Here is a 26095-nt window from a genome sequence, read left to right on the forward strand (position 1 = left end):
CTTCAGTTGTGTTGGGTAATATTTTCATTTATGTGATACATCTTTCTCACCTGTGTCATCCCCAGAACTTTTTGCTGGACTTGGTAATTATTTTTCCATGTTCCTGGGTGAGTGGGAATCTTTGACCTTTGAAAGTCTCTCCATGGTGTATGTTTGGATTTATAGTTCCCTATAACGTTTGGGCTTTATGCATTTTCTTATGGTAGCACACAGCACCCTATGGCAGTGTTGCTCGGTTGCTTCTTGGGCTTCTCTTTGTATATCTCTCTAATGTACCTTGGGTGAGCAACTGTGCCCAAGGGTAGAGTGGGATTCCCATCCCCTCCACTATACTTTTAATATACGAGACCAGCATTGTCTGGCCTCATATTGTCTGCATTGTCCACAAGGCCTTCTGGGCCCTCAATACCTTCAACTCTCTCTTCCTAAATATCTTCCCTCTTGAGCTCTTCCCTCATCCAAGCAATGAGTTGGTGGTAGATCTCTTTTTTTGGCTGGGTTCTCCCTCTGGAACAGTCTCCCGACTCCCTGAAACTTGAGGAGAACCATCTCCGGTTTCAGAAGCACCCCAAGACCTTCCTCTTTGTTTCTGCTTTCTCTCCTCATCTCCCCTGCTGAACTCCTGACTGAAACTGCACTGGTCACCTGGCTACCCTCTGTTCTTAGGCCTAGGTCCACTCCCACGCCAGCTGCACACCTGCACTGCTTCCCGGGCTACCCCCTGCACTTGGGGGCTGTTTCAGTATCCCTACAGGCCCTCCAGCTCTTGACACTTGATGTCTGCACTTACCCCTACACTTGCCACAAGCCGATTGCACATTTTACCTATCGATTTATTCTATTAATTTATTACTGTTGATCCTATGTACTGCACTGCCCCCTCCCCCACACACTTCCGCCCCACCTGCACGATTCAATGTCACCTGGCATAGTAAGATCGTTGTCCCCGTCTTCCCTCTGTTACCCTTCCCTTGTATCGTTGCGCCTTGAAACACTTGTGTATAGGCGTGTTATAAATGCCATATCATATCAGCACACCCCACCTTATGTTGAGTGCTGGGAAGATACATGGTATCCCCTTTCTCAATGGCCTAGTAACATTTCTGTTACTGTGGGAAGCTGACTCTTAATGCTGGTGGCAGTAGATATAACTTGGGTCTTTACTGTGACTTGTTTGAAAACCTGCATGTAATATTAACTGAAAAGTACAGAGGTTCTATGTCATTTCATCGATGGGTGAAATTTGCATGGGTTCCACCCATTCAACACCCCGACCACCCCGGCAAGTATTTTTATTTTTGTGGGTGCTCCCCCAAACCCTATTGTTTACCTATTCCTGACCACCCCCACCCCTTATATATACTTTTCCAACCCCCCCTATATATTTCGATTAGTTTTTTCAGTATAATGTACTAGAAAAAAAACATGGAAATTTCACATATTGATGAAAGAACGAATGAATGAAAGAATACCAGCACAGATGAGTCACCATTCTCCAAGAAATTAATAGTTACTCACCGTAGTGACTAACCTACTCTTAGTCCATAGTCCCCTTTCCTCCATACTGTATGGGCGTCCCTCACTAGGGACGGGAGACAGAACCTTTTTCACCAGAAAAACCTTCTTCCCCTTTAAAATTTGAGGTGCGCAGGGACGCAGCCCTGGGAGCATGCGCTCGCTTGAATCCTCCCACCGGCGCCTCTCCTCAGTCCCCAGCGAGGATTCGACAATATGCAACATTGCCTAAGGACACAAATATTATTAAGGGGGGGGGGATGGTGGGACGTATGGAGGAAAGGGGACTATGGACTAAGAGTACATTAGTCACTAAGGTGAGTAACTATTAATTACTCTTACGTCCCGTCCCCTTTCCTCCATACTGTATGGGCAATTACAACCAAGTGTAGCCCTAGGGCGGAGAGGAGACATTCCTTAAGCAAACAGGTTTCTCAAAACCGCCTGACCGAAAGCAGCGTCTGACCTATAGGTGCCGTCTAGACAGTAGTGCTTGCAAAAAGCTGAGGGGTTGGCCCAGGTGGCTGCCCTACTGATGACCTGCCACGGAACATGGCGTTGGAACGCAATAGCCGTGCTCTTGGCCCTGACGGCATGAGCATGCAAATTAGCTAGAACTGGCCTGTGCTGCCCCGCATAGGCCTCCTTGATGGCCGTGACCATCCACCTAGAGATGGAGGCTTTGGAAGCCTGATACCCTGGCCTTGCACCTCCGAAAGTGATAAAAAGGGCATCAGACTTGTGGAAATCCTTGGTCCTGTCCAAGTAATACTTCAGAGCGCGTCTGACATCGAGGCAATGCAACACTCTCAGAGGTTCATCCTTGGGATCGGAGAAGAAAGTAGGTAGAACGATCTCTTCGTTAATGTGGACGAGACCTTGGGCAGGAAGGCAGAGTGCGTCCGGAGGACCCCCTTGTCCTTGTGAAAAGTGGTGTAGGACTCTGAGGCCATGAGGGCCTGGATCTCGCTGACCCTGTGCGCTGAGGTGAGGCCCACGAGCAGTGCTATCTTTAGGGTTACCCCCTTCATGTCAGCGGACGCCATTGGCTCAAATAGTTTGTAGGCCAATGCGCCCAATACCACGTTGAGGTCCCAGGCTTGGTGAGGCCTCTTTATGGGCGGGTAGTCTGTGGAGGCCCGCCATGTGCCGCTTGACCACTGGGTTAGAGGAGGAAAATAGACCCTCCTCTGAATTTGAGTAGGCACCTATGGCTGCCAGGTAAGTGCGGCATGTGTCGACTTGCACCCCGGAGTGTGCAAGGTGTGCCGAAAAGGAGAGGACATCATCCAACGAACACTTGAGAGGGTCGATCTCCTTAGAACTGGCCCAATAACTGGCCCAATGACAGAATGTAGACCATTTGCTCTTGTATTGGCTCCTGGGAGCTTTGCTTCTGGAGCCCTGTAGGATCTCCAGGTTAGCCTGTGATAGGTTGAAGTGTTTTAGAGTGACTTGTTCAGGAACCACGCTGTGAGGGCTAGCTTGTGAGGAGCAGGGAGGAGGACCCTGCCCCCCTGCTGTGTCAGGAGCGGAGCTGGGCCCAGCAGTAGATGAATGGGAGGCCTGTCTGATAGGCTGAGAAACTCAGGGAATCAGTCTCGCCGGCCACCAGGGAGCTATCAAAATATTGCTGAGGTGACACGATTGCTTTATCCTGCAGATCACCCTGTGGACCAGAAGGGTGGGCGCTAAGGCGTAGACCATCATGTAGTTCCACTGTAGCTGGAAATCATCGCCCAGGGAGACGGGGCCCTGCCCCTGCCAGGAGGCGAGCTGCTGGCATTTCTTGTTGACGTGTGAAGCAAACAGATACACTTGGGGGTACCCCCATCGGCGGAAGACTTCCTCCAGTACCAGGTTGTTCAATTGCCACTCGTAATTGTCCGCCCCCAGTCTGCTGAGTCTGGCCGCCTCCAGGTTGGCTCCCCCCGGGAGGCGAACAGCCATGAAGTAGATGTCGTTCACCAGGGCCCACTCCCACATGCTGATTGCGAGGTTGCAAAGTGGAGGGGATCTGGTACCACCCTGCTTGTTCACATAGTACATGCAGGTGTAGTTGTCGGTCTGGATAAGTACTGCCTTTCCCTCTGAGAGGGAGAAAGGCTTTCAGGGCCAGCCATATGGCCTTCAGCTGTAGCCAGTTGATGTGAGACTCCTGTTCCTGCCGGGTCCAGACTCCATGGATGCTGTGGTTGTCCAGAGTGGCTCCCCAGCCCTCGAGGGAGGAGTCTGTTGCGACAGTGACCTGAGGGAGAGCCTGCCTGAAGGGCTTGCTCCTGTCGTAGGTTGAAGTCTGCGGACCACCAGACGAGGTCCGGGTGGAGAGACGTGGGAATGTCCACAACCTACAATTGTGAGCCCCTCTCTTGATTCCAGGAAGCTGCAAAGTGCAGCTGCAGCCTCCTCATCCTGAGTTTCGTGTGGGGGACGGCCAGAAGGACCGCCGCCATAATGCCCAGTAGGTGTTGGTACCACCAGGCTGACATCACAGTCCTGGAGAGGAAGTGAGTAGTGGCTCTCTTGATGGCCGTGATCTTGTACTCTGAGGGAAACACCCTCTCGGAGACGGTGTCCCAGATGAGGCCCAGGAAGGTCAGCTTCTGCGTGGGTTGCAGCTGAGACTTGTTGAGACTGATAGTAAACCAAGTCGTGGAGTGTGTTCATAAGAGCGGAGGAGGTGTGAAGAACTGCTTCCGGAGTTGAGGCCCTTACGAGCTAGTCGTTGAAGTATGGGTAGATGTGGTGACCCTGGGCCCTGAGGAGAGCCGCCACCGCATTCATCAGTCTGGTGAATACCCTGGGGGCTGAGTTGAGGCCAAAGGGTAGAACCTTGTACTGGAAATGGTAGCCCATGATCCTGAAGCGCAGAAAGTACCGATGAGGCTGCCAAATCGGGACGTGTAGATAAGCATCCTTCAGATCCAGGGAGCACATCCAGTCTCCCCTGTTCAGTGTCTCCGCAATGATTGCTGGCGTAACCATCTTGAATTTTTTCACAGGTAGGGAGAGGTTGACGGTGGAAAGGTCCAACACAACTCTCAGGCCCAGCCTGGTTCTTCTTCTGTATGGCGAAACTCCTGGAATAAAAAACCCAATCCTCTCTGGGAGGCTGGGACTTCTTCCACTGCCTGGCTCTCGACGAGCGACCGGACTTCCGCCAACAGAGTTGCTGTTCCCATCTGTGGGAGAGGAAGGGAGTAGGGAGGAGAGGGAGGGACCGGAAGGCGGTACCCCGTGCAGACTACAGATAGGATACAGGGGTCCGAAAAATGTTGGTGCTAAAATTGCACATGAGAGGCAAGCCAGCCGCCTCCCCCCCCCACCCGCACCGGAGACATGTGGACCCGAAGGGGCGTGTCATGCCTTTTTTCCCCTCTGAGGCTGCTGAGGAGGAGGGGGATTGGAAAAACTCCTTGCTCCTCCCCCACTCCCCTTTTGTTTACACCGATGCTGACTATGGGAACAGGCAGGATGCCCTGGCCTCCGTTCCTGGAAGCCTCGGAACACCCAAGGCACCCACCCCTTGTCAGACCGTGAGTTGGACTGGGTGTACGCCTTGGCGTGGCCTTCGTAAGACTAGATAAAAACTTAGAAGTCTGTGAGCTGTTATTCTTTTTATCTAATTCTTCATCCGTGGAGGAGTGAAACAGATCACTACCCTCGAATGGAAGGTCCAATATGTGTTCCTGGACGTCCGGGTTGAACTTCGTAGCCCGGAGCCAGACCATCCTTCCCATGTCCGTGGCGATGCAGATGGCCTGGCCAGAGGTATCGATATGGGCCACGGAGGAATCCATAATGTCAGACGCTACCAGTCTGGCTTCTCCTAGTCCTGCTTTGAAGCAAGCCTGGCTTTGGGGCAGGTGTTCCGGGAGGAAGTCTGCGATTTCCCACTAGAGCCTTTGGTTAGCAGCTGCCAGCATGGCATAAGCATTGGCTTGACACAGGTTCAGGGAGGCGCTGGAGTACACCTCCAAGATCTTCTCCTCCTTTTCTAGCAGCGCCGAGGACGAGGTGGCCGAGGACAACTGAGGCTTAGAACAGAGCGACGCTGCAGCGATCACTGAGGAGTGCGGCTGAGGATGAGCCAAAAGCAAGAGTGTATCCCCCTCTAGCTGCCTGTACTTGGCGTCATTGAGGGGAAAAGCCCCTTTCAGGCTGGACACCTGCTGAAGCCTGTCGAAGTCAACATGCGCCGGAAGTATCTAGAAGAAAAAGAAAACAAGATAGAATAATATCTGGGGAAGAGCGCGTGGTATTACATGGACGAAGCCAAACCCAGGAGTGCTGGTGAAATCGGCTGGTTCCCGTCGACGAGAAAAAGGGGACTGAAGAGCAGCGCCGGTGGGCGGAGTCAGGCGAGCGCATCGTCCCAGGGCCGCGCCCCCTGCCGCCTCTAAATTTAAAGGGGAAGAAGGTTTTTCTGGTAAAAAAGGTTCTGTCTCCCGTCCCTAGCGAGGGATGCCCATACAGTATGGAGGAAAGGGGACGGGACGTAAGAGTATGGTGGCTCCTTTCTTTTTTTGCCATTTTGAGTTTGCTTGTTCTTTCTCAGTTCTTCTGCCGTCCTAGGTGCGGTAGGTCCTGGTTGAAGTTTTGCCTTCGGCTGGAACCCTTTGTGTTTCTGGTTGAAGTTTTGCCTTCGGCTGGAACCCTTTGTGTTTCCCGCCAAGGCTCCAAAGTGTATCTCAAGACAGGAAGTGAGGGAAAAGTTTGACACTCCGCAGCCATTTGTCTTCTGATGTGCCTGAAAGGAACCAGTTCCTACTGGCGAGCTGGCTGTCCTGATTGGAAAGCCAGTATCTCCTTTCTATAAAGCCTTTGCAGGAAAAGGTTGCAGTGTGCAAAGGTGCAGGCAGGGGAGCGTAGCCATTACTGCCTCCTACTGAACTGCGCTACATTGTGCATACTTTCCTTTCCAATGCTTTTTCTTACCTTGCACTGTGTCCGACGCATCCACTAGGCTGCCCTTTCTCCAGGGTAGCCGTACTCTTTCTTCACTACTACTACTACCGATTTTGTTGCACAGAAAACAAGAAAATTGAGCACAACGCTAACCCCATAACAACTGAAGAGCGAAACAAGTCTATGACAATAAACAATGATGTCCAAATGGACACAGAAAGTGAGACAAGAACATGAAACAAAAATTGCAACTGATGACCTGAAGTATGGGAAAAAAACAAGGAAACAACAGATAACACACAAGGACGAAGAGGAGGAACTAACTCAGCAGCAGAAAGCCAAAAAGGCAAGAAGAAAATGGCAATCACTCTATGAGAGCAGAAGACAATCTTAACTGATGTCGAACAAAGTAGATCAGCAAAAAATCCTAAAGCAGCTTGCCTATCGCTAGACATAGCTGAAATTGAAAATCTTATGAAGAGCCACGAAAAAAGGAAAGAGGTATTTGGTAATAAACAGCCTCCCAACCCAACAGACGCAAAGAACACCAGTGCCCAAGAAATACAAGAAAGAAAAATCGAGAGAGAACACAAAAAACACCAGAAAAGTTCAATCAAAGGCAATCCTTTTACAGATGAACCATTTAAAAAAAAAAACAATATATCATTCTATCCAGAAGAATCATCAATGCCAAACATATGCAGATGTGACAAAAGGGACACAATCACAAAACAGCTTCAATTCCAACATCAATGCTGGACCTCCAAAATATGTTAATTACGACAACATTGCAATCACTAATTCCATACATGAAATTGCAAGAAGCTCTAACTGAGACAAAGGACCAAGCCACTTTACTAGCACTAATACACTCGAAACAAACTTATCAAGACACACACATGAAGAAACTGCAGGAACGGCTGGATATAGAGCAAGCGCCAGCCAGTTATGGCAATCAAGATTAATCAATTGCAAGGAGCGAACGCGCCGAAATATCAGATCTAACGCACGCACTGATCACGATGAGGACCAAAAGAAACTCCCTGAGAAATCAGCCCAAGTATGACAGAACAAAGGAAAAAAAAACAATCAGTCGAGTAACAAAGAGCGAAAAGAAACAGACCGTCGCTCCAGACGAGGAGGCAGAACAGACCACACAAAAAGCTTCACACAACATTCCGGTGGTAAATTTAATTGATCTGACCAGCCTTCAAGCTTGCTAGTGATTCCTACAAAAAACAACTTGGAAAAACCTGAAAATTAGGACATCTTCAGTAAAGGAAGTAAAATGAAGACAGGAGAAGAGAAACAAAAAAATAAAAAAGGTATAAACGGCAAAAATAAAAGAAAAACAGGTTCACGTGCGTTCTTGAGAAACCTAAAAATCCCTGAAAAAGAAAGCGCAGAAAAAACACAAAATAAAGCCCTGAAGACAAATATGCCGCAAAAAGTGAAAAAATGGGGAAACTAGGAAGAAAATAGAACCTCCAAGGCTTGAAGGAAATAGTGAAGAAAGATTAATGGACGAACTGATGGAGATGTCAGTACATGAAGATGAAATTGTTGACTTATCAGAAGAGGCACAAATTCAAATGACCCAAGACTCCATGATCACCATAGATCACTACGAGGATAATCACTTGCAAGACTCCAAAGGATATGATTTTTCACTTGAAATATCAAATGAGGAAATACAGGATGCAACACAAGCACAGGAAGATTTAGAAGATGAATCTAGAACAACAGAGGAGAATGAAACGTTCTAGGAGAAAAGCAGCGCCGATGAATGTGAAACTTCGACTGAGCAGAAGAGAAAGAAAAAGGAACGGCGAGACTCGCCTGAGAGAGAAGAGATAAAACTGCAAAGAACAATGAAACAAAATGACAACCTGATATTGAATCATACAAACATACTAAGATTGATGCACGTGATACCGGACATGAAAGAAATATCCACTAAAGACATTCACACCATCGAATTCATGGACGACGTAACAGACCAAGTATGGATTGAATTCGCCAACAAAAAAGCGCTAACAAAGATGATTGAACGCGAGAGGACTCTAAAACAACTAGCATTTAAAGAGACAAGGTCTGGAGAACAAAGATTGAAGTCTGGCAATCAAGCAATGATGCAACAGGAAAATAAAGAACGCAATAGCGGAAACAAAACCCAAAAGATACCCAAGGAGACCCATATAAGGAGAGAGATAGATAACGGAAGAACTGAGGAAGAAATACAGCAGAAGTGGCAGGACTCACGGAGTAAACAAGGAATATGGAGACAATTTGATGATTCAGATATAAGCGAACAGGACAGCCATATTAACAAAAGATAACAACGAAAGAACGAGAGGATGGGATCACTCAATATGTTCCTGGAACACTCGCGGACACAGACATCTTTTCAGAGACGCAGGTGAATCGAAATACGACTGTGATATAGTTTGCCTACAGGAATCCTGGCTAACAGATCAACCTATATGTGACGGATACACGGTATTGATGAACCCGATGATACAAAAGGAAAAAGGGCTGACTATGATAAAGTGAACAGCAAATATGGAAATAATTGAGTCAGTAAATATCCTTCCCTGGGCCCAGGCCACTACAATCAAATTAACCAATACTCAATCCAAGTCCAGCTCTAGTAGAGGCGCCGTAAAAATCCTTATCTGGTGCATAATCAACGTATATTGGAATCCTGTCGGAATAAAAGAAGAAATCTTCATAGATAATGTGTTCTCAACAATCGACCAGGCTAAAATCAAACATTCAGGCATAGAAATCATCATCTGCGGTGACCTAAATATACATCTGTTTAGCAACAATGGCAACGCACTAAATGATCTTGCATTAGAAAATCGAGCAAGAAAATGGAACAAAGAAGTTGCAAACAGACAATTGCTCAGATCAGATTGCATGGATAGCACAGGAAGCCGAATGATTGAAACCTGGGCAAATGGCAAAAAAACTGCAATAATAGACTACATCTACATGTCTAAAGGGATACATGAAGAGAAAGTTTTCCACCAATCTCAAAAACCCGAACAGTGACCACTACATATTGAAAAGATTATTGATTGTTGCGCCCACGAAGAAAGCAACCTGTCTCCTACCATGTATAGAGATAAACAAAGGAATAAATAGACTGAGGATTAGCCAAAACAATGTGGGAAAGCTACCAGGCGTAATGACCAAATCAAACTTGGAGGACAAACAAAAAATGAATTATGCTTGGCTACTCCCATACAGGAAAGAGACAAAAAGAAACCAAAAAACAATGCAGAATCATCACCATGCATATAACCATAAAGTTGCACAAAAAAAAAAGATCTGAGATATGCAATAAAAGTAATAAAAAAAAGAGAATGCAAGAGACTTAGCAAGATAAGTGAAATGGGCTAAGCAACAACATGAAAAACAACAAGGCGATGATACTGCAAGCTGATGCAGAGAACATGCTACATGCCATGAGAAACAGGAACACGAGACAGCTATGGTCATGGCTCAACGCACAGCCACAGATTCAAGACGCTATGACAGCAAATGTCCCCGAGGCAAGCTGGATAAAATACTTCATGGATCTATAGGGAGAAAAGACACTGAATAAAGATAATGAAAAGTGGGCAAAGAAGCCCACATGGCATCTTGAGTGGGATATGGAAGACATTAACGAAGCAATAAAGAGCTTAAACACATCAAGAGCACCAGGGCCCGACGGTTTGACCAACATGATTATCAAACAAAACCCGGATCCCTGGAGTCTAATATGCAACAGAATATTCGATCTCATACAGAAAACTAAAAACATACCAGAAACATGGCAGCAAGCCACCATAATTCCAATATATAAAAGTGGCCAAGCGGAAGAACCATGCAATTATCGCCCACTGGTCTTATTAGACCCGTTAGGGAAAGTATTTTGCGAAGATTCGACTAAGTAGCTTGAACAACTCGGCTACTAAGGAAAAAAATACGCCAAGAGACCGACTGGATTTGTAAAGAACATAGGAACCAACATCAACCTTTTTATCCTGAACTTGCTAAAACATCAAGCCATACAATCTAAGACACAAATCTACGCAGGATTCATAGACTTAAAATTTGCATTCAACTCAGTCAACAGAAATCTTCTTTGGAAGAAACTTAGTGACTGGGAATGTCCGAGCAAGACCTTGTATCCGATCATGCTACTGTACCAGAACACCACCATAAAGATGAGAACCTCCAAAGAACGTACACTCTCAGACAAGATAAAAACAATCAAAGGACTAAAACATGGTTGCCCACTGGCAGCCACTTTATTCTATCTTTACACAGCCGATCTAGAAGAATGCATCTACACACCCCGAATGAATCCACTTAAACTGAATGGCACAACAATAACATGCATTATGTATGCAGATGACATCATTATACTTGCAAAAACACTGAGGGGCTTGCAGATAGCGCTAGAAAACATACAGTCATACATGGTCAAAAACCAGCTGGAAATAAATGTGAAGAAAACTAAAATCATGACTCTGAAGAAACAAAACAACAAAAAAAAAAAGGGACAACCAAGGTCTTCTATATTGGAAAGGAAAAAATTGAGGAAGTGAACAAAATTAAATATCTCGGAATATGGCTAAATCAATCCACAACCGAATCAGAATCGATGCTGATCCTCAAAGAAAAAGCACTAGCATTAGCGCGGCAAGCAAAGGTGTTGCATGCAAAATATGGAACATTTTCCATGATACCAGTCACAATTTTTTATAAACAGAAAGTGATGGCAATACTTCCATATGGCGCAGAGGCAATGCTGAACATAGAAAACACCATATGGCAACAGATTGAAGGACAGGTCTGGAGGAAAGTTTTAAATTTACCAACATCATTTCCCATGCCACGCATCCAAGCCGAACTAGCGCTACAATCACTACAATCTCTTGTTCTATGGAAACAAATAGATTTGTACAGAAAAATCACGAGTAAGAACTATGCCCCGGCGCTAGAAATCTTCCAAAACAAAGACAGCAGGATGTTAGTACAACCACTGGAAACTTGGAAAAACTTCATCGAAGCGAAATGTGAAGCTGAAGGAATATCCAGAGACCAGCTCATAAATAGACCTCAGAAAGCGAAAAAGAGCCTGATTGAAAACGACTTGATAAAGACAAATGAGGCCAAGTCTGAATATGCATTCGACATCCCGTGCACATTAGACATCAGACCAATCAACAAACTTCTAGAATACCTAAAGTGCTTCCCGTCAGCGAAAATCAGAGATACCTTCATGAGAATGAGATTGAACATACTCCTCACATGAGAAGCCATGGCTGCGAGGAAAACAATAACGGACCAAGAAAAATTCTGCAGATTCTGCGGCGACGGAGCGACAACAGAAAGCTTGCACCACATAATGATGTGCCCAGCTCTAAGCGAGTAAAGAAACTAATCTGTAGGATGGTTCATACAGAAACAATACTCTCGCCCGATGATCGGTGGGCACTAATTTTAGCTGGAAAAGAAAAAAAACTGATATACGCGGTAGTTTCTTACTGGAACAACCTCATGGAGCATGCACAGATGGACAAGAAAGAAAGAAAGAAATGAACTTCCTAAATGGAATAGTATCGGGCACATTGCTCAATATTTCATAAAATTAGTGAAAGAAAGAAAGAGATCCAAGATAATCAGACAAAATGAAAGGTTTGAAAGGCAAACCAAAACATTTTATTAAAAATAAAAAAATAAAAAAATGTATTGCACTCCCCTTACATCTCCTGCTTTTTCCTTCTAGCTGAACGTTTGTGGACCCCTGCACCTACTTTCCCCTACAGTATATATTGGGCCACGGCTTTGTTCTCATGATTTGCTTTTTCCAAAAGGCCTTTCTCTTCTTTTCTAGGTTTCCCCACTCTGGCTTCCAGCTCTCCCGTTATGGTGCTCTGAGCCGACACCCACTGTTGGTACTAATTGGTTGTGGCTGTTCTGTTGCTAAGTTCCTCCTCTCCTCCCTCGCACACCCACTTTGCTGCTTTCTATTTACCCCCCCATCTTCTCTAATTGTTTGTCTATCTCCTATGCTTCTCCTCTCACTAGGTCTGGTAGGAAGAAGATTAAGGAGGACACCCTGGTCTCCAACCCAGGCCTTCCCATCAATGACAACTATGTCAGTGTTTCCGCCAGAGAGACTCTCACCGACATCCTCCGTCGTTCCTTCATCCGACCTATGGACCCTTCATATGGTCGTCCTGCCCTCTCCTTACTCCTCCTGTAACCATTAATGGTGGCACAAGTTAGGAGGTCCTCTTAGTCTCCCGCCATTCCTCCAGAGTCATCATTAATGTATATCTCAATGGTACCATCCTAGTACAAGGACCTCAGCTCAACCTACTTGTTGATAGGCGCCTCCCTTGCCTCATCAACTTTCTTCCTTCTGCCACACTGGCTACCTCTGCCCTGGCACCTCCACCACCTTCGTCCACCACCCTGGCTCCCTTGTCATCTTACTCCATGGCTCCCTTGCCACCCCATCCCTCTGCTACTCTGGCTCCTGGCCATCTGCCTCCTTGGCTCCCTTGACACCCCCTGCCTCTGCTAGTCTGGATCACTTGCCTCCCTCGTCCTCCATCTGTCTCCCTTGCCAGATGCTGCTCTCCTGGCTACATCGCCTCCCTTGACCGTCACCTCTCTAGCCCCTCTGCCATCCACGCCTTCCTTAGCTCCTCTTCTTCCTCCTCCTGCTCCTCCTCCCCCTCCTCTCTCTACCTCCCAGGCTCCTCTGCCACTTCTGGTGGGTTCCCCTGTACCCTTTCCCCGGATGCCTTTCAGAAGTGGAAACCTGCTCCACACTGCTACTCTAAAATGTAGCTCTGCTGTCAAACACACCTATGCTCCGACATCTGCCACCTCCTTGAACTGCTGGATCTAGATGTTCCCGCTCTTACCGAGACATGGTTTAAGCCCAGCTCTGTCAAGAGTTTTGACACATTTCTCCATGTGGGCTACAAGATCCTCTCCGAGACCCGGCCCAACAGGCCAGGAGGCAAAGTGCCCCTGATCTTTCCTGAGTGGATTCTTGTCGCCATCATTCCCAATCAAGCCTACTCCTCCTTTGAATGCCTTGCCTGCAGGCTCCGTTTCTCCAGGCTCCGTTTCTCCTGGCTCCTTTCTGACCCTGGTCACCTTCTACAGGCCACATAGCCAGGCAACCCTCTTCCTCACCGAATGGGCTCACCTCACTTCTCTCCCTTTGGGATCTCAATATCCACCTGGACTCTCCCGACTCCTCAGAGCTTTTCCACAACCTTTCCTTGACATCCTTTCCCCTGTCATGCGCATCCGCCTAAGGCCTGCCAAAAAGTTCAATTCTTAGTATGACTCTGACCTGGCTGCCCTGAAATTCAAGTGCAGAGCAGCTGAACAGGAATGGGGAGCTTCAGGTTCACCTTACAAACTGGCCTGCCGTCTACTTCAAAGTCAATATAGACTCGCCATCCTCTCTAAAAAAACGTCTACATTCAAGCCTGCATCTCTGTGGCATCTAACAGCTGAACTTTTTAAACTCTGCAAAGAGCTGTCCATTCCTACTGCAGTATCTTCCTCAACCACACGCACCCAGGCCCTCTGCTTGGCCCTGGCTCTCATTTCACCACTCATCTGCTCCACTCCCTCGCTACCTCTAGCTCTCTCAGGGCCTCATTGGCCGCCTCTTCTCCTCCCCCACTCCTGTCACACCTGATGAGGTTTCCAGACAAGCACGGTCTATGAAAGTCTCATCCAAACCACTCCTTTGCCACTGGAGTTTCCCCCTCTCCTCTGAAGAACTCCCTTGTGCGTTCCCTGCTCAAAAATCCTTCTGCCGACCCCTCCATCCCAGCAAACTATCGGCCAAATTCTATTACTCCTTTCCTGGGCAAACACCTGGAGAAATTGGCATCTTCCAGCTAACTCTCCACACTGAATCTGTTGGTTGTCTCCATGACCATCAGTCTGGCTTTAGAGCCTCCAGAGGCACAAAAACTGCTCTCCTGAACACCTCAAACTTCTCTCTAACATTGACTAACTCTCCCTCTGTCCTCATAATCCTCAACCTTTCTTCTGCTTTTGAGACGGTGAACCACAACATTCTGATCACCAGTCTCTGAGATACCCTGGGCATCACGGATCAGGCTCTGGCTTGGATATATTTCCCAAACTACTATCTAGCAAACTAGACAAGTTCCCACATTGTACACTGTATATATTGTATATACTGTATATGCTACTGTGTTGTGACTCTGTAGCTCTGTAATTGTAAATCTGTTTATCAATTGTATTCTATTATGTAACCTATGTATTCAAGTACAAGCGCCCAGTTACCCTTGTGTTAGGTGCGCTATACAAGTAATAAACTAAACTATCCTCTTGCACCGACCTTCCCAGGTTGATATTGGGTCCTTCCTCTCCTCCATCACACTCAACATGTGGTGTTCCCTAGGGATCAATCCTCTTACCCTGGTTTTTCAATTCCTATCTGCACCCCCCCCCACGGCCTGCCTGATCGCTACCTTTTCATCTAACTTTCAGTGTTGTGCGGATGACATGCAGCTTTCTTTAAGGCTACCACCGGCCTCCTCCTCCTCACTCATCCCTGACTGTCTTTCCGCTATTCAGGCATGATCCGACTTAATGCCAGTATGATGGAGAACCTTCTCATTAGGACCCCTGCTCCCGCTTTTCCCCCATCACTGTGGCCGGCCTTCCTTGGCCCCGTGCCCTCACCCACTTGTGAGGCAAAAACCCTCGGGTCATCCTCGACTCCACTCTATCCTTCTCTCCACACATCAAGTATATCTCCAAAATGTCCCCTTTCCAACTGCACCTCCTCAGAGGTATTCTACCTTTTCTCACCTTCCCCCAGAAGCTCACAGTCGCAAGAGCAATGGTTCTCTCTAGGCTTGACTATTGCAACAGCCCCTTTCTCAATCTACCTAACTCTACCCTCCGCAACTCATCCAAAACATGATGGCAAGACTTATCCTTGGCATCAAGCCCATGGACCACATCTCTCCAGCTCTGAAATCCCTCCACTGGCTCCCGGTGGTTGCAAGGATCAAATTCAAGACACACTGCATCATCCACAAAGCCTTCTGGGGCCAGGGCCTGTACTATCTCCAACGCTCTCTTCCCAAGTACCTTCCGTCCAGAGCCCTCTGCTCGTCTACTTCCAATTCTCTGCGTGTGAGTCACTTTTCCAAGCAGAGACTGGGCTCTCCTCTGCAGGTTCCTCCCTCTGGAATGGCCTCCCTGCCACTCTCTGCCTTGAGCCGGACCTCCTTAAGTACCGGAAGCTCCTCAAGCCCTTTTCCCCCACTCCCTTCTTGCTGCCTCTCCCCTGCTAACCTTTCCATACCTCCTTTTCTCTCTGCCTTCCCTCTGCTAGCCTTCCCTCCTGCTCAGTTACGTTGAATGGCTGCCTAGTGCTCCTCAGTCATATAGGACACCTGGCCCGCCCCTGCCCAGTCCCTAGCGCTTGCCTTCGGGCCCTCCTGCACTGCCATCTCTCTTTACTTGCACTTCCGGGGCATGTTCCACCTTCCTTTCTCCTGCACTTCTGGTCTGCGCACTTGCACGATCTAAATGATACTAGGCCTGGTAAGATAGTTTGTCTTGTTCTCCCCTGTTTTCCCCCTTCCTGGTTGCGCCTTGAAACACTTGTGTATAGGTGCATTATAAATAACCTATCAATCAACTGCAGGGAGAGTTTGCAGAAGTTGTATGTGGGTTTCTGGATAAAAGTCTGATTCTGGAAGCTGAAGACAAGTCGACCACTGTAGCTGAATCTGAAAGAGGAAAATTTAGAAAAGATGGCTGTAACTGACTCCAGCGTGCAAAGATGCCTTTTGTGTAACCAGAGCCTATTCTGACCCTTCCTTCCAAACGACTTGGGGTCCCGAAGAAGACCCCTACCCAGAGGCTGGTGAGAGTTACAAGCCTAGAGACGACCTGCAAAATGAGCCATCCCTCAATGTGCTGCGACCTTCCAGGGCTGCAAACAGCCAATACTAGGGGACCTCAAGCCGGAGTGCTGTTCATTGCCTTCCTACGTCTTATTCTAGTTCAACCTTTGGTGGATTCCTGCTGGACCTCCAGAGACACAATTCGAATCCTTGAAGTCCTCTCAGAGTGCAGGACCATATTAGTGAAGAGAATCTGACCAACGACACACGTCTTTCTAGTACCTGTAAAAGAGTGCCAAATCCACAAGAAGCACAGAAGAATCCTTTGTTGGGAGCCTTTTCTGTCAACAGCTGCTACAAGTTCCCATCCAGTGTCTGTTCCTTCGTCACTAGACCAAAAATACAGGAACTGGCTCCTGTGCTGCTACATCGTGAAGGCATCCATCTCCAAGCTCTTCTTCACTGCAGAGGTACTGTGTTGGTTTGGGTAATACATGCTTAAGTCTTGTGTTGATCCTGTGTGGCTGATTCGTGTGTTTGGGAGTTCATCATACCATTCGCCCAACCTAACGCTGGAATGCATCTAGGGAACCTTCCCTGAACACTTTCTACTAACTTTGAAGTCTGTACGTACTTGTTTGATGAGATATCCTCTGGAACTCTACCTTTCCTGCATCTGAGCCTCATCCCCGATCTACATACTGCTGGTCCTAGACCAATAGTGTCCCTCCTCTACCTCGGAGATAACTCATGCCCTAAAATAGGGAAGGACTTTAAATGTATAAGGCTCTGTCTCAAAAATATAACCCATGTAAGTAAGGATGTTAGTGTTGCAACTGTATATCTGAAATAGAATACATGTTACTAAGTTATTACTTCCTTTGAATTGTGTTCTACTCTTCAAAAAAGTAACAGCGTTGGTATTGTTTTATTATTCCTGAAACTGAATAAGTGTAAAAGCTTACCAATAGAATTTAATGACCTTCAGTAGCATATTGGCATTCTTTACCATTGGGTTTTGCTTACACTTAACTACCTAGTGCCTTTTTAAAATATTCTTACATTAGGTTCTTCCTTACCTTGAACTGCTGACTGCCTTTCTGAAAAGTCTGCTAGAGTTCTTACCCTAGTATTGTGTTCTAATACTCTGAAAAGTATCACTGGGCTAGCTAAATATTCAGGTGCCATAAATAGGGTTAGAGTTTATATACCAATAGGGTTTTACTTGAATAGCTGCTGCCATTCTAAAACTAACATTGGATTATGCGTACCCTGAATTGCTTAATGCAATTCTAAAACTGTCTTACCGAGTTCTTACCTATCCACGATAAGCTAACTGCACCTCTGGAAGGCATAGAAGTTATTTTACTTCCATTTGAACTGTGTTCTAAAAACGAAGAGTGGTGTAACTGTATCCATTCCTAACAGAAGAATAAGTTACATAAGTTTCAAGGTGTATACTTATAACAGTGTTGGTATAATTAGGCGATTCTTGTAACTGAACAACACTTTAGGTTATTACCATTGGGATCTGCGTGCCTTGAGTTACTAACTGTATTCTAAAAGTCTAACTAATATAGTCTTACTCCCCAAGAATAGCTTAATGCCATTCTAAACGTGTTACATTAGGTTTGGCTCACCTTGAACTGCATATGGCTATTCTGAACAAGGCTTTACTTTGGTTTGCATGCTTAAGTATTGTGTTGGTTTTCAAAAGTTTGGTTAAGAGTTATGATTACCTTTCAAAAGATGTATCTTTGCCTTTATGGATATAAAATAAGCCATCATTTTTACAATACATAAATTTATCAGTGTTTCTTTGGGACATATGTATGCTACAATTTCTTTGTACCTATATACTGCCCTCTCTCCCTTTTAAGATGAGCCTGGCTGCTCTGACAAAGCTACCAAAGATTTCAGCCGATACAGTGTTATACTAAGAGTGGAGTTTCTGTATTGCCTCAGGTATAGTTTTATGAAGCTCTTAGTTGGACTTTAGAAAAACTATCCTAACAAGTTGTACTCTGTATACTCTCCTGCCAAGTAAGACAACATGAAAAGGGGTTTTTAACCTTTTTTGAGGGTGCAGGTCCCAGACCCGTAGTTCTTTATGACTTGCTTTTTTCACTCTCCTGCCTGATACTACCACGAAGAAAACAATTTCCAGCATGTTCTCTTTCACAATTTACTTTGCGACCCACCATTGTCTCGAGGAAAAGGATTCCTGATAAACTCTCTAACTCTTGTCCTCAACTGTGGTTTGCGACCAACTACGTGCCGAATAAGAGTATTCATGATGTACTGTTTCCTCACTCTCAACTAGGACTCTCGCGCCAGGACACCATCCGGACTTCCTTCCTCTCCAGTTACCTGCTTCTTGGGAGCTCTTCACCATGTAGAGCAGCAGGTCTTCGCTCATGCTGTTCTTCACTTAAACAAAGCCTTGTTGGCAGCTATAGCGTTGTTCTCTGGACACCTTGTCCGCCGGCTCCGAGTCATTGACATCTTTGGGCTCCAGCTCTTCTTCAGGGAGCTCCACGCCACCAGGACAAGGGTTACAGCTTCTAGCCACCTGGCTTGGGAAGCAGGTTGCTCGTGGCTTCCTTGACGTTCACACGTTCAGCATCCTGGGCAGGACTGCCTCTACTGCTGATTGGCTGCTCTCTTTCGTGGAGTTCATCTATTTTATATATCGGTTAGTTGGCAATGGTTGGCATGAATTACTAAGTTCTTTTCAGTGTCTTTGGCCTTTCAATCATTATTTCTATGTCTCTCCTCCTCGTCCCAGCACTTCTACTATTACTCTTTGGGGACGATCGAGTTCCCAACGCTATCCTACGGATGACAGCCACACTGATGCCTTACTAACCCCCTAACCCCACATTTTCCCCGATGTCTTTGTGAACCGTCTGGGGGTAGCTGGGGACTCGATCGTCCGCAGTTTGTCCCAGTGAGAGGTGCCCATGAGTTGCAGGTTCGAGGATTCTTCCGGTTGAATGGAAAAGCAAGATATAACCCTTTGTGGAGAAGGAATGCAGAATACACCAATACAGACTGTTGGGGAGAATTCTCTCTTTAGGCTGAATTTTCTAACCTAGTGAGTCCCCCAGCAGCTTTGCTGGATTTCTGGAGTTTGTTTTTTTCCTCCTGCCAAGAGTGAGACTCTTTTCCTCCCACTCTTGGACACGATTATGGTATTCCTTTGACTGGTAATGTGTTTTATGGGCTATGGGGTCCTTTACTCCATTGGGTCTCATGTGTTTTTGCCTATGTGTGTTACACAGCACCCTCCGTGCAGTAACACAGGGGTGTCATAATGACACCCCACCATAGACTCCATACCCTGGGACTGACTACTGTCTCCCAGGGCATGTAAAGTCACCATTGGCTTTACTAGTCCCAAATTATTAACAGAAACCAGTACAAACCATCATATTGTGGACGTACTGGTCGGGGCAATTCGATTGCCCCGGGGTCTGTTAGTCGAGGGGGCACGTCTCCGTCCCCCCTGATCGAGTTTTGGCTGGTGGCAGTGGAAACTACTTTTTATATTCGACCACGAATATTTTCCTATGGGATTTTCCCATTGTTCTCTTCTGTGACTCCAACCCAAGTCGAGCCCTTTGTTCCACTTTTTGGCGGGCTTCTCCACAGAAGACTCCAAAAGTGGTGCCACTCTGGGTACCACAGGGGTGTAGGAGGGGGTTTAGGCACCCTGGACTGAGTTACTGTGGTAACCCAAGTCACACTCTTGTGTGATTGGCCCAAGTGGTGAGCCAGCCGGCTCACCCCTTAGCATGTTTGAGTGACAGCTAGGCTGAGTGAATGAGGGTTTCTGCATAAAAGCAGGGCTTTGGGGACTGGAACTTCAGAAGTTGCCACAGGACCTGAGAATCCAACGAGGGAGAAGTTGAGCCGACCTACCACGACACCACCGGTGGAGCCCTGTGGAACTGACTCACCACTTCCTGACAACAGAGAAGATCGCGCGGCTAGAGAGGCTTCTTCCCCTGACTGGTGGGCACAACCAGTTTACCTTTCTTTCTTCGCACCCCAGCCCGGTTTGTGGTCGAACTGCCCGTGCCAAGCACCCCGGCGGCCGGAGAGCCACTCACCACTGAACCGCAAATCAACGGACCGCTCCTTGTACCTGAGAAACTCCACGGCTGTTTTTTTCCCTGGCAGTGTAACGGACTCCTGCCTTCCTCCACGACGAGATCCTCTCTTCCCCCGGACGAAGCACCGACTTGCATCCGCTGCCAGGAACAACTGCCCCGCTGGAGTATTCTCACCACTTAAGGTACCGTGTCCGCCAGGCCTCCCTTTCTAAAGATTGCTACAAGGTAATAATAACTCCTTAACCTTCTGGACTGGGCTGGCTGCCTTGACCTCTAACTGGTCCCTTTTCTTTGATCCAACTTCTTTTTGAACCATTACAAGACTTTTGTGCACTGCAACCGTGTGACCTTGGATACATTTCGTTTGGATCCTCTTAAAGCGGATCCAGCCTACTAACTCTGAATTCACGGTTTTACTTTGCCTTCCTCTCTTGCTATGTTTTTGTAAAAGTGTTGGGATCTGTTTCAATTTGTTCTCTGCTTTTCTCTCCCTTTTTAAAAACTAACTATTAGAGTGCCATCTACGTTAAGTGCTCACCGCTGTCTGAAAATAAGTGGGGCTTTACTTAAGACTTGTCTAATATTCTTTTAAGGGAGTGTATATCTTTTAGTGACCGTGTTTTTGAATTGCTTACTATTAGTGCCTGTGTGTTTTTCTGGATGTGGTTTTAAATAAATAATGATCTCTTTTACACCAAGCCCTGGTCAGTGTTTACTTGTTCTATTGTGTGCTCTTGACCTATTGTGAATACTCTGTATGCTGCCTAACTCTTCTTGAGGGAAGTCTGACTGCTCAGCCACAGCTACCAAGTGAATCTGTGTGGTATAGACTGCTACCAAGTGGGTTTACTGCCAAACGCCTGTAGTCCTAAATCTTTTGCAGTGGTCCCAGAGGGAACTGCACAGGTTTCTGCCTAACACAGACCCCTTCAGAACACTTCACAGGTTGGAGGAAGGTCAGTTTCAGCAACAGTCTCCGCACATAGGCGACAACAGGCATCCTTCCAGTGGCAGTCACAGCAGTCATGCTCCGGGACAGGTTCCCATGAAGGTGGCAACTACCAAAGTTTGAACTTCAATTCGGAACGGTAGTGGCTTGGGCGAGGTAGCCCCAGAGAGCTGGTCAGTCCACTGGGAAGTCCAGGGACACTTCTGAAGCCTCAAACTGCTGAAGCCTCAAGAAGTCATCAAGACTAGTTGGTCCTACTAGTCCAAGGGCTCAAGCACTGCTCAGGGTCTGGGATCAGGCAGAGGACCAGGGATTCACCTGGCCGAACACAGGAAGGGATGCTAGCCACTTCAGGAGTCGCCTTCGAATCTTCAGCAGCTGTTCTTCTCCGAGGGATTCTTGGCTCCAATGCAGATCTGCAGGAATGGCTGCAGAGGTCCTCCTCTTATCTAAAATACGAGCTGGAAGAAAGCCCATGCACTTTTGCACCATTCAAACAGCCAGTAGTTGTCCAATCGGGGACAACTACTGGTTTCAAATTTGAGCCCACACCCAGACTTTCTGGCACCAGGGATGTGGACAGGAACTAGACAGTTCCCGCCCCTTCCTGGGTCACACAAACACAGACTCATTGGACTGCGAAAGCAGCTGATTTCCTGGGCAAATGCATGACCTTCTACAGGATTTCCTGACCTGGCTAGGTAAGAAGGCGACCAAACTACAATATGGCCAGAGAACAAGCAACAAGCTCAAGGCAAGGGTATTTTAGGGCACTAGCCATGTTTAGGAGCCATACGCGGTAAACATGAATGCGCATACCAAAATAATGCAAACATAGCAAAAATGTAAATGCTGCCACCGGCTTGTCTTTAGGTGGTATTCAACCCTTTTCGTACAGTGCCTCCCCTCCTCTAGTAAAAGAATTGTTATGCATGCCACCTAGGAGATGCCCCCCCCCTGCCCCGAGGGGGCCCAAAGTATATCTAGGGGGCCCAGGATCTTTAAACTATAAGGCAGAACATCTACTGCTTATATTTTCTATGAAAAACAGTCCCCTTATTCCTTTATTTATATTAAAAACAGTCATCTTAATCCCTTTGTAAAGAATCTCGGTTCCCCCCCATTGGACATCCTTCATCGCCCCCCTACCCGAACACCCACCTCACCCCCACCAGGTTTGAAGACAACTGCATTAGGCACATAAGTTACCAAAAATAGCATGTGTAAAAAGCTAGGGCGATACAAAAATATCCCCATTGCACTGCACTATACAGTGCTGTGTGCAATATTAAAAAAGTAGAAGAATTCAAAGGAAAACAGTTTCCCAGTACTGATAGTCTAAGGGACTGATCAGTTTCCCCATAATAATGAGAAACACACAAAGGAAGTGAAACTGAAGGCTTACTTCCCTTCATAAAATAAAGACAGAAACAAAACAGAACAAAAGGAATGGAGTCCTATAGGACACTTTGGAGGGAAAATTGCAATAACAAAAAAAATCTTTCCTAACAATTTCAAATGTCACAGAAGAAAAATAAACGTGTCCTACCTTCTTGTCCTGCAAAGCTTCTCAAACAGGTCCAGTGTCTGCGTATAGTTGGACACTAACACTACTTTATCATTACTGCTGCTTCGGGTAAGCGCCAAGATGTAATCCAAGACCAACATTTTTCCTAAAATAATCAATCACACCAAAAATTAATGAAGTTGCATACATTTGAAGAAAAGTAAACTTTGACTACTACCACATTCCCGAAGGGATAAGAGGATGGGCTCACATCCATATCACTGGACAATGAAGCATCTTCAGAACTCTGCTTTCCAACTCTGCACACCAGATAATTGAAAAGCGGGAACACATTTTGAACCACTTACATTACAGAAAAGGACCTAAAATAGTCCTCTTCAAAAAAACCTTCTCTACATGATCGTACAAAACAGGATTACACACTAACCTCAACTGTCAGCCTCACCAACATGTGTACCCCAACTATTAGGGAAGTTTAGAACACTGAAGAATTCGACACGGCTTATGGGTCTCTACGAGACATCAGCTCGCCCGCACTCACAACTGGAAAGCAACAACGGTAACAGAAATGTGATCGCAATGTCTTGGCTTTCAATGATAATTTACTCTTGCATCCAGCTCCCCTTTACTACCCAACCACTTGTTTGTTGTGCAGCCACTTGTCTGTTGTACAGATGCACCACAACCTTCCCCTCCCTTCTATCCAAGACTCCTATAAAGGTCCCTTCAGCATGCAGCGCTGTGGGAAAAAAACAAAATAAGTAACATCTCTGGTACCTTAACCCGCTAACCACTCACCTGGCTAAATAGGAGTCGTTGGTGGGAGAGTGCCCTCTTCAGCTCAGGGTTGCAGGACACTTCCAGCGATTCCAAGAGCTGACAACCTGCCTATTCACTGCAAGCATGTTAAGGGCCTCAAAACCATAGGCTCTGGAGCCGAATGGCACAACCAGTTCCCAATCCGCTGCAACTACATTGTAGGTACTGCCCAATTTACCAGGAGTAATGAAAGTAGGGGTAGCAGTGAGCCCTCGTTGGGCAGGTGGGTGACAGCCATTGATGCTTTACATTATGTTCTGTGTTTTGTATTGACCCATTCCGTAATGCTTAGCGCTATCACCTACCAGTTATGGTGAAAGAAACTGCAACAATGGCGGCAAAACCCTTATGTGCGCAAAAAATCTAAAAAAACACGTTCTCAAGCACACAAAAAGATGGATGCACAACCAGCCACCCATGGTGCATGGGTGGTGGAATAGAGCATACCCTGCAGAAAATGTGCCAGTGGGCTCCATGACCAGCAAACAGAGTACAGAGAGAGAAGCAGCACTTTGCAAGTGAAACCCCAAAATGTGCCTACAAATGACATTTGCTTTTTGCTAAAAACTCCAAAATGCCTATAACACAACACTTCTCAACATTCAAAATCTTGCTTGGAGCTAAAATTCATGTAATCTAAGGTAGCATTGCGAACATACAAAGTCCTAATGTGAAGAGCAAAACATTCATCAGACAAACTGGATTGTCTGTAAACTGACAGCCTCTGTCAAAATCTGGGTGCAGTACCCTGGGCTACCTGAATGACAGCTGTCAGATGAGTTACTGATGAAACCTTAAAGTGATCTAAAACTAAAAAGTCTGCTGGATTAGCAAACATAAAAAGGATTTTTGCAAAAGGAATACAGATCTTAGTTGTGTTTTGATCCCCCAGATGTAAAGCCAAGAAAGTAATGTATTTATGTTTGATGCAACAAGTTTGGGTTTTGCTGGATTAAAGAAGTTAATTATCCTGGCTGAGCTGCAAGAACTGGAAAAGCAGGCTTCTCCCAGGAGAAAGGATATCCTCTCAGCTGAAACTCACTGGGAGATGTTAATTGCGGGTTAGCCCAGACCTTTGTCTATAGAAAGAGAAAGAACAATGACAGAGCTTCAGCCCAGGAAACGGAGGTGTGAAGGTGGACGTAAATGGCTCCTAGAAGGAACAAACAAGGAAGGGGGTGCTCCTGGACTGCAGGGAGACAAAAAGGGGCAGACCATCTGTTGCTAAACATGAACAATGAACAATTTTTAAAGACTCATAACTGGTGATTCAAAGTGGTTAAAAATATACCAAGGACATATCTGTTAGTTTAATTCTTGGCTGCACGTTTTAAGAGGCGGCAGAACTGCGTGACATGTTCTGGACAGGAATGGCAATATATGTGGTTTTATATGAAAGGTATTCATTTTAGAATTATGAAAATTTACACACACATTCCTTTGTTAAATACACACATTTGTGGAAATTTGCATAAAGTTTGGAAATTGTGTTCATAGCAAAAAGGACAAAATTCTGTAGAAAGCTGAAACAAGATCCTACAGCTGCGAGAGTTTGATGAACAGCTACTATGTACAATATGGCATCTTTGTGTGTGATTTGTGTAAAGGTGACCAATCTAGAAGTATGTATTTAGTAGAAAATCTGATTGAGACCAGTGGCTAAAGGGAGGTCTCTGAGGACTGTAAAGCAAACCATAAAATGTGACATCATCCGGCCTTGATCCAATCATTCAAATGCAAGGCAGAGATGAAGTTTTGGTCCAATCCCAATTTACATGGGCAGGCTTAGCTAAGCCGGCCCATACACCCATTTTGTGATGTCATTTTAAAGCGTAAATAGAGACAGCTGACAACACATAGGGACTCACTGATCCAGTCACTTTCCCGATTCTGGCGAAGCACTCTGATCCAGCATTCTACATCCAGCCTTTAACATCCTTCCAGATGCCAAAACTCTTGCCAGCAATAGAGAACTATTGATTTCAGCAAGGCCCAAATTCTCCAATTTATTTTCTCCACCCAGTGAAGCGCTGTGTGGTGCAAGAAGGCCTTTTGAACGCGTATCCTGAAATACTCTGGCTTGCCACCACTCGGCTTGCCTGAGGAACTCGCTATCCAGCTGACTGAAATATCTGCAAACAAGAAGGACAGATCCTGTGCAAAACCGGTGACCGGCCTAGCTGATCCAATCCCGTGCCTGATGTGCTGTTCTTCCTAGACCAGATCTCTCCACTCCTCTTTCCTGGAGTGATCACTTTCTCCTCTCCTCCCACCTCACCCTCCCTATCCCACAGGCAGCGCCACCCTCATCACTGCCATCTTCCTT

General features: G+C 46.4%; 1 protein-coding gene across 3 annotated transcripts in view; it reads right to left on the reverse strand.

The window, feature by feature from the left end:
- Window positions 1-26095, reverse strand: part of RAD54L (RAD54 like) — a 454404-nt gene that overhangs the window by 86305 nt on the left and 342004 nt on the right. For all 3 annotated transcript variants that reach the window (XM_069642281.1, XM_069642283.1, XM_069642282.1), the window contains one exon: window positions 22972-23095. In XM_069642281.1, coding sequence (XP_069498382.1) covers window positions 22972-23095 — 124 coding nt within the window. The remainder of the gene's footprint in view (window positions 1-22971; window positions 23096-26095) is intronic.

Source organism: Ambystoma mexicanum, chromosome 1q (genome assembly GCF_040938575.1).
Source record: "Ambystoma mexicanum isolate Mex_15411 chromosome 1q, UKY_AmexF1_1, whole genome shotgun sequence".
Taxonomy (NCBI): Eukaryota; Metazoa; Chordata; class Amphibia; order Caudata; family Ambystomatidae; genus Ambystoma; species Ambystoma mexicanum.